Below are 9,627 nucleotides of genomic sequence, written 5' to 3'. Positions count from 1 at the left end.
CCCAGCTCCATCCCCGGCCTCCCTCAGTGGGTTAAGGAGCTGGTGTTGCCCTGAGCTGTGGTGAAGGTCGCAGACACAGCTCGGATCCTGTGTTGTTGGGGCTGTGGCGTAGGCTGGCAGCTCCAGCTCCAGTTCAACTCTTACCGTGGTAACCTCCATATGCCGTGGGTGTGGCCACAGAAAGGAAAAAAAAAAAAAGAGAGAGAGAGAGAGAACCTCAGTGGAAGGAAGTGCTTGAGGGAAGAAAACCCACAACCCCAGGTCAGGAGGCAGGGCTGTGCCCTCCTCTAAGGGCCGGTGCTCCGTCCTCCCGCCAGGCCCCACTCCTGTGGGCATCCTTCTCCCGCTGCTGGCGGCCCCGTTGGCTCCTCCAGAAAACCAAGGCCCACACTGGAAGCACAGGCAGCATCCCCCTCTCCCCCACCTCACACTCAACCCCCGAATCCACACTGCTGGGCCCCTGGGCCCTGCTCCACAAGGTCCCTGACCCCCGGGAGCCTCGCGACGTCCCGTCTATGCCGGCGCATGCACCTCCTTCCTGCTCCTCCAAAGGAGGCCCCCGATCCTTCGGGCTCATTCCTCTCCCACCTCCAAAGCCTCTTCCTAGAGCCCAACCGCACCCACCCCTGCGAGCACAGCGCCCCCTCCTCAGCCAAGCCCATCCCAGGGAAACCCTTCCCTGTGAATACACGCACCCCCAGAGCTCCCTGGGCGCTGCGCCCCCGCACACGGCATCTTCGGCCAGACTGAACGGGCCAGGGCACTGCCTGTCTGCCGGACGAGGAAGCCTGCCTTTTGCTTTCCACTCCACTGAGAACATGTTTAGTGCCACAGGTTCCTGGGAAGGGTCATATGAGAAAACCACGGGGAACCACCTAAATCACCGATCAACAAACCATCCGGGAGCCAGCAGGACGTTGGGGGTTGGCTCTTAAGAAGTTAATTATCACTGGAGCCCTCCTGCATTACATCCCCTCCATGGTGGTGACTTTTGTTATTATTTATTTGCTTTTTGGTGTTGCTCCCATGGCATATGGAGGTTCCCAGATTAAGGTTCAAATGGCAGCTGCAACCACTGGCCAACAACACAGCCACAGCCACAGCCACAGCCACAAGGGATCTGAGCCGTGTCTGCAAATTATGCCAGAACTCACAGCCATGCCGGATCATTCCCCCACTGAGCAAGGCCAGGGATCGAACCCACATCCTTGTGCATACTAGTCAGATTCATTTCCACTGAGCCACACGGGAACTCGGTGGCAGCCTTTTTAAAAGAGAAATCTGTCCGCACTCTCTACTGCCTAAGACCTTCCCATTGCTTTAAAGAGAAAATCCAAAATACTTACATGGTGCTCAAGACCCTGCGTGACCCAGGGCCTGACTGCAATCCCTCCTGAGAACCACTCAAGACCTGTCTGGTCCAGGTGACGCCACCACCACCAGGACCGCCCAGAGCACAGAGCACAGCCCACCCCCCACCCACCCCCCCGCACCCCCGCATCCAGCCACCAGGAGGAGCCTTCCCAACCCGCACCCAGGCTTCATGACACTCACCTGGTCATGACGCTCAGGGTCTTGCTTTCCTGTTTTTTCCCCACCTTGGAACAGTCTAAGACTACACCGAATTGTTGCCACAGAAGCAGTGGTGATGCCTGGCTTCATTCATCTCAGCCCCGCGAGTCCAGAGGAAGCCCAGTGTCTGCCATCCTGACCAAACGTGCTCATTGCTCAACAGACACCGACCAAAAGGACGCGCTGATGAAAGGCAGGAACAGGGTGTGCATTTGCAGAAGCGCAGGAAAGGGAAGTTCTTGCTGCAGACCCCACAGCCCAAGTCAGAGGCAGAGGGAGAACCGGACAGCTCGGGGCAGCCCTGGGCCCTGCTGCTGCCTCCGGCCCCCGGGTCTGGGACACGGCGCTCTCTGGATGGGGATTTGGCAGGAGGTGGAGGCCGGAGGGCAGACCCTCGGAGGGGATGTGGGGAGGCTCAGAGGTGGCCTCAGAGGTGCTCAGAGACGGCCACGCCCTCGGCCGCATCCTCTAGGGAGAGCGGAGTCCGGAGTCCGGCTGAGGAGGAACCCCCGCTGAGCAACTCGGAGCCTGGGCCTCGGTCACACACTCTGCCTCTCTCTGTCCCGCTGCCTCTGAGGACTGGGCGAGTCACCTCAACGGCTGGGGACCATGGGAGGCGGCAGCACAACCCAGAGCCTCATGGCCCTTCTCTGCCTCGGTGAGCCATGGGGAAGGAGGGATTGGGCTCCTCTCCCCCCAGGGCTGGGCCCTGAGAGACCCGGGGACACAGGAGCCTCAGTCGGGGAAGAACTTCTGGGGCGGGGGGATGGGCTCAGCCCCAGATCTGACCCCAGCACCCAAGGGCCAGACCAGACCTGGAGCATCTGTGTGGAGAGGGGTGGGGCTCATGGGGACTCTCTTCCAGGGCTGTGCTGGCGCCCATGGGACCAGGTCCAGGCAGGTGAGTCCCCCCAACACCCCCTGCTTCCACCCAACCAGCCTCTGTCCTGGGGGAGGGGGGCACAGTGGGTGGGGCTGATGGTACCCAGGCTGGGCAGGCCCAGGGGTGAATCCTGGGGAGACAGGCCGAGGGAGAAGGGCACCCTGACACTCCAGGTCTGATTCCTTTCCAGGGGTCCTTCCCAAACCCTCCATCCGGGCTGACCCAGGACCCATTGTCCCCAAGGGGAGCCCTGTGACCCTCTGGTGTCAGGGGTCCCCGCAGGCTGAGGTCTACCGTCTGTATAAAGTGGGGGACTCTGGACTCTGGGAGGATGAAGCCACACAGGACTCCAGGAACACAGCCCGGTTCCACTTTGAATCCTTGAGCTCCCGCCATGCAGGGCAGTACCAGTGTGCTTATCGCAGCATGAAGGGCTGCTCACGGCAGAGTGACCCCCTGGCCCTCGTGGTGACAGGTAAGAGGGAGGACCCGGGTCCCTCCCACACTGGGCTCCTCCTCACAGGCAGGGCGAGCAGACTGTGGGCTCAGGGGGAGTGGGGTGAAGGCCCCCCTTTAACACCGTCCTCCTGCTCCCTCAGGATTGTACAGAGCACCCTCCCTCTCAGCCCACCCGAACCCCGTGGTGGCGTCAGGAGGGAACGTGTCCCTCTCCTTAGCTCACAGTTCTGGTCGGGCACACTACACCTGCTGAAGGAGGGAGGTGCTGAACCACCCCGACGCAGCACGTGGAGGAAATTTGGGAACTCGGGAAGGAGGGAGGCCCTCTTCCCTTTGGGCCCCGTGAACGCCTCCCACGGGGGCACCTACAGATGCTATGATTCTCCCAGCTCTGATCCCTACCTGTGGTCTCAGCCCAGTGACCCTCTGCATCTCCAGGTCACAGGTGAGGGCCCCCAGCCCCATCTATTTCCTGGACCCTTGACCTAAGCTCAGCGCCCAGTGGAGCCCTGCAGCTAAGTGGGCATCAGGGAGGGGACTGACACGGGCCTCCCAGGGGGAACTACAGGCAGGAAGCTTGAGGGGGACCAGAGAGAACTCTCCCTGCAGCCCCAGGGAGCAATGTGGGGGGCACGTCCCTCAGGGCCACCATCCCCACCTCCCCAGGTGTGTACAGGGAGCCCTCCCTCTCGGCCCAGCCGGGCTCCCTCGTGCTCCTCGGAGACAGACTGACCCTCCAGTGTCGCTCAGACGCCGGCTTTGGCAGACTCGCTCTGACCAAGGATGAGGGAAGCACACCTCCCCTCCGGCTTGATGGCCAGCACAGCCCCGACTTCCCCCTGGGTCGTGTGAGCCACACCCGAGGGGGCCGGTACAGGTGCTACGCTGCACACAACATCTCCGATGCGTGGTCAGCCCCCAGTGCCCCCCTGGACGTCCTGATCGTGGGTGAGGAGCCCCTGTCCTGCCCATGGCCTGACTCTGTGCCCAGGAGACAGACAGTGGTGATGGGGTCCCGAGAGAGGGGCCTGGAGCAGAGACTGAGAAGGGGCAGTGGTCTAAGGGAAAGGGGGTGGGAATGTGGAGATAAGAGACCCACACAGAGGGCCTGAGAAGGGGTCCCAGACAGGGTCCCTAGAGAGAGGACAGTGTCCCTCAGCTCAGGGTCAAGGCTGTGTGGCAGGAGGCAACTCTCTATACATCCCTCCTCCTCTCCTCCAGGAATGTACCAGAAACCCTCCCTCTCAGCCCATCCAGGGACCTCAGTGTCCTGGGGAAAGAACGTGACCCTGCAGTGTCGCTCTGAGATCGTGTTGGACACCTTCCACTTGTTCAAGGAGGGGTCGCTGGCTCCTGCCCAGAGCCTGCGTCTGCAGGACACAACTGCACCCCTTCAGGCCAACTTCACCTTGAGTCCTATGACCTCAGCCCACCATGGGACCTACAGGTGCTATGGCTCACAGAGCACCTCCCCCTACGTGCTGTCAAACCCCAGTGACCCCCTGCAGCTCTTGATCTCAGGTAAGGAACCCCAGCCCTGGCCCTCTGGGTCCTGGTCAGTTCAGGGTGCTGATGACCCCAGAGCAGCTCTTGGCTTGGGGGGGAGTAAGGAGGTCAGAGAAGGAGGGGAAGCCACTCTCAGAGGGATGGCAACTCCCTTCCCCCCCACCAGCTGCATCCTCATTGCTGGGGTCCAGCCGTGCTCCTGGAGAGTAGAGGGAGGCTAGAGGACTCAGGGCTGACCCAAAGGGGGAAATGCTAGAGACCCACGTCTCGATCCCCTGGTCTGCAGGCCTTGCAGCCCCTCACATGGGGAGAACAACACTAGGACACGGAGTGACCAGAGGCCTCGATCGCCTAGGGACCAAGATCACAGACCCCAGCACGGCTGGTCTCTCAGGAGGGCTGGCATTTGGGCAGGAGATGCAGGGGGACCACAGGACTCCAGAGGCACCAAGGGTCGGAGGGTGATGGAAAGGGGGTCACGGTGAGGGAGTGTAGGCGCTCAGCCTGGGAGAAGCAGCGCCCCTCACCTGCCCTGAGGATGGGCTCTGAAGATGGGCTCACAGAGTCAGGCTTGCAGAGGGGAAAGGGAGGGTCGGCTGCAGGTGGGGGTGTGTCATGGGAAGCAGGGCTGTCACACCCTCGTGACCCACGGGAGCTCATGGTCTCAGGGGACGGGTCCCGAGTCTGCCCTGTTGGAGCTTAGTCAGCACAGGTCCTGACCCCAGAAATGTCTGAGATACTCATACAAGAGGGGACACAGGGCAGACTCCACAGAGGGGGACACAGAACCCAGGGAAGGGCTGCGTGTCCCCAACTCCTCACCCAAACCCCACTTCATGATTCTCAGGACCAGCAGACACCATCCACCCATCACAAAACCACACAGATCCCAGGAATGGTGAGGAGGAGGAATCCTCAGTTATGGGCCTGGGTTCTGGGGTGCAGGTCCTATAAAGGGGAGGCTGTGCCCAGGATTCTGGGGGGACTGGGGTCTGCCCTCACCTCTGTGACCTCTCTGTTCACAACCCCTAGCCTCTCCCCCACAAGACTACACAGTGGGGAACATCATCCGGATGGCCGTGGCTGGCCTGATCCTGCTGGGCCTCGGGATTCTGCTCTTCCAGCCTCGACACGGCCATGGAGGAACCCAAGACGCGGCCAGGAGCTGAGCACAGAGGCAAAAGGGCACCATCCAGAGTGGCAGAGCCCAGGCAATGACCCGATGGGCCCAGCAGGTTCTGGAAGAGAATCTGCAGTGATGTGAGAACTGCCTGCTGAGACCATGGAGAGAGAGACGGGGTGTGGGTGCAGGCGGAGGACTGGGGAGTCCCCGTGCAGGGCTCTGCCTCTGTTACACCGAGGTGCTCTCCTCCTCCACAGATGCCTCTCCCTGACGGCCTGTCCTCTCTCACCTGGGACATGAGGCACAGCCCACATGGCAGGTGTGTCCCCACACCTGACACACCTGCATGCTCTGGCCCAATTTCATGGGGGATATTTGTCCTTTAATTTAATTCCACATTCTCTCATGTGTACTACTGACCTCCACCTCTGCAGCCAGAAGCAAAAGATGGTTTAAAGAACTGAACAAGAGGGGGAAAAAAAGAGTGAGAGAGAGAAAAATAAACAAATAAATAAATAAAAATAAAGAAAGAACTGAACAAGTGAGGAAGAATCAGGTATGCTTTGGAACGGATGAATCCAAAATGATTCCCTTAAGCCCTTTCTGGAATCTCCAGCCCTCCCCTCCTCATCACATGTCACCCAGTGCAGTTCTTCCAGAAGCACCTGCACTTTGCAGGGACACCCTGGTGTTTGAGGTGACAGCCAGGTGCCGTGCTGATAAATGGACCCTAAGAATATGTCATTTGTCAAAAGCCCATCCTCGTGGCCTTTGTCTGTCTTTAGACTGTCTCTTCCTGGCCACCGTCAGGGTGCCCGTGCAAATGCACTGAAGGCAGAGGTGGGAAGCAGGGAAGAGAGTTGTGTGATGGGAGTTCCCGTTGGGGCTCAGGGGAAGTGAATCTCATGAGTATCCATGAGGACACAGGATCCATCCCTGGCCTTGCCCAGTGGGTGAAGGTTCTGGCGTGCCTGTGACCTGTGGTGTAGGCAGGCAGCTGAAGCTCCAATTTGACCCCTGGTCCTTGCCATGGGTTCGACCATAAAAGCAAATATATATGTATAAATTAGTTAAAAATTTCTTCAAGTCCACAAAAAATAAATGCTGGGGAGGCTGTGGAGAAATGGGAACCCCCCTACGGTGCTGGTGGGAAGGTAACTTGGTGCAGCCACCATGGAGAACAGTATGGGGGTTCCTCAGAAAACTAAATGTAGAACCACCACAGGACCCAGCAATCCCACTCCTGGGCATCTATCCAGGGAAAACCACCATTTGAAAAGATCCACGCAACCCCGTGACCAGCGCGGCCCCATTTACAACAGCCAACCTCGTGGTCGTCGGCAGAGGAGGGAGACGAAGACACGGTACGTGGATACAACGGGTGAGGCCCAGGGAGGGAAGCCGAATGGAAGAGTGCTGTTTGCAGCAACACACATGGACCTCGAGACGCGCACACGGAGGTCAGTGACTCAGACAGAGAAAGACAGAGAGCATGCGACAGACAGCATGGACACAGGGAATCTCGGTTTTAACATGGTATCAATAATGCATTTACAAAACAGACACAGACGGACACAACAGAAATCAAACTTCAGGTTTCCAAAGGCGAAACGTTGGGAGAGGAATCAGGCATTTGGAACTAACCCACATGCACTACTCCACAGAAAATAACAACCATCAGGGAGCCTGAAAGGCACAGGGCCATCCACTCAATCATCTGGAATAAACTGTATGCTAAAGAACCGGAGGAGTTGCCTCTGGTGGCACCCACAGCGAGTGAAGGGCCCGACTCGTCTCCATGAGGATGTGGGTTGGATCCCTGGCCTCGCTCAGTGGGTTAACTACCCGGCATCACCAGAAGCTGTGCTGTAGGTCACAGACACAGTTCCAATCTGGCGTGGCTGTGGGTGTGGAGGCATTTGGCGCAACAGCTCCGATGAAACCTAAGCCTGGAAGCTTCCATATTTTGCAAGTGTGGCTCTAAAAATGAAACCAAGGAAAAAAAAATCTGAACGAGAGTGTATATATGTACATGCAGATGCAATTCACTTCATTGTACACCTGAAACTAACACGACATACTCAACCATACTCGGATAAACTTTTTTGAAAATCAAATAAAACAAAAAACATTTCTCTAAGAGAAAGTAAGAGCAAAAGATCCACAAGAGCCAAAACATCTTGAGAACAAACAACGAAGTTGGACACCGCATACCTCCTCAAGTAAAACTTTATGACAGAGTCGCAGGATCTCAGCACCATGGTGCCGGCATCAGAATGCATGCTTGCAATAAAACCGAAGGACAACACGCAAACCCACACAAAGGATCAGCTGAGGTTTTACAAAGCGGCCAAGACTCCCACGTGGGGAAAGGACACTCTCTTCAACCAGCGGAGCGGGGAAATCGGGGTCTCCACCTGCAGAAGAACAAGGCTGGAGCCTTACCCTCATCATACCCACAAATCAGCTCCAATGGATCAGTGGAAGAGCAGAAAGGCTTCTAGAGAAAACAGAAGTAAGTCACTGTAACTGTGAACTTGACAGCATTTCTTAGATAGGACACTAACAAGGACAAGAAGAAAAGGAAGCATAGATGAATTGAACCTCATCAAAATATAAAGTACACATGCATCAAAAACAATAAAGACAAGGTAAAAATTCAAAAAAAATGCCTGCACACCCTCTGTCTCATCAGCGTAGAGGATCCTGAAATAGAAAGAACACCTTTAACTCAATCAAAAGAATGACCCAGTTTTATTTACTTATTATCTTTTTAGGGTGGCACCTGTGGCATATGGAGGTTCCCTCACTAGGGGTCGAATGAGATCTACAGCAGCCGGCCCACACCACAGCCACAGCAACACGGGATCCAGGCAGCATCTGCGACCTACACCACTGCTCACGGTAACGGCGATTCCACAACCCACTGAGCGAGGCCAGGGACCGAACCCCATCCTCATGGATACTAGTTCGGTTCATTAACCACTAAGCCATGAGGCAAACTCCCAATATTTTGAAAAATTATCAAAAGGCTTGAATAGACATTTCCACACAGACGATACCCAGGGGCACAGCGAGCACAGAAAAGGGGGTTCAGCACACTGGCCATTAGAGAAATGCAACAAAGACCAAGGGAAATACCAGCTAAAACCAACCACACTGACCAAATCGTGAAAATAACCGATTAACCACTGGCGAGGAGCAGGTGGGGAGATCCGAACCCACACACACGGCTCCTGGGAACGTGAACTGCATCAGCCTCTGTCCACAGCCAGTGGGCACTTCCTGAAAAGCTGGAACCCGGAACGACCAGATAACCTAGACATTCCACCTCTAGCTGTGGCCTCCGTCGTGCAGCGTCCTGCGCTCTAGAGAGCTGCTGTCCAAGTGTGAGCCCACAATTTCCAACAGCCGGATGTGACCCCCCCATGGGTACAGGAGCTGGGTCTCAGGGGAAGAGCTCTGCCTGCCACAAAGAGAAAGGACAAGAAAACGCAGCCAGCAGGTTCCAGCACGTCTGCAGGTGGGCTCACGGGGGAATTCACAGGAAACACAACAGGACAACCACCCAGAAGCCCGACACTGATGAAGACACACACAGAGAAACCACGGCTCCCTGTCACCACTTGGTGCTCTGCCCACAGCATGGAAACGGAGCCGACAGCCTCAGAGGAGGAGTGACTGGCCGGGGGCAAGCGGTGGGCGGGAAATGACTCTAGGTCTGGATGCAGAGGGATGACGAGGGGGGGCTGCTGCTGAGAGCAACCAGGACATCGGAAAGGGCAAGGGTTTGGGAGAAATGCAACCACACACCCAGCCCAGGAGGGAGGGGGGCCTCCGGGAGTCAGAGGACAGGAGCATCAACACCTCCCTGAGCCCCTTCTGCCCCGGGATCCTCCATCCTCTGATGGCCCCACTTGTCCCCTGGACCAGCAAGGGGACGCCGCAGGGGCCCTCGAGTCTTCGCCCTCTCCCAGCCCACAGACAACAAACCAGCCCACAGGCCTGGCCCTGAGCCCTTCCCATCCCTGGCCTGGTCCCACACCACAGTCCAGCTCAGGGCAAGATGCAGGAGGACGTGCTG

General features: G+C 57.4%; 1 protein-coding gene across 1 annotated transcript; it reads left to right on the top strand.

Moving 5' to 3' along the window:
• The first annotated feature begins 1,837 nt into the window (after positions 1–1,837).
• LOC100622460 (leukocyte immunoglobulin-like receptor subfamily A member 6) lies at positions 1,838–6,087 on the top strand. Its single transcript, XM_084962028.1, is given in 10 exon segments — positions 1,838–1,944; positions 2,045–2,230; positions 2,438–2,473; positions 2,646–2,930; positions 3,055–3,126; positions 3,129–3,359; positions 3,581–3,862; positions 4,136–4,435; positions 5,268–5,318; positions 5,453–6,087. Coding segments are annotated over 9 exon segments (1,443 nt in total). The 5' UTR covers positions 1,838–1,944; positions 2,045–2,181; the 3' UTR covers positions 5,590–6,087.
• The last annotated feature ends 3,540 nt before the right edge of the window (positions 6,088–9,627 follow it).

Source organism: Sus scrofa, chromosome 6, assembly GCF_054392235.1.
Source record: "Sus scrofa isolate SSC_HxYL_T2T_F1_AM1 chromosome 6, Sscrofa_HxYL_maternal_Yorkshire_Landrace_v2.0, whole genome shotgun sequence".
Classification (NCBI taxonomy): domain Eukaryota; kingdom Metazoa; phylum Chordata; class Mammalia; order Artiodactyla; family Suidae; genus Sus; species Sus scrofa.
Note: the sequence above shows the minus strand (reverse complement) of the source record. Positions and strands in the feature narration are given on the sequence as shown.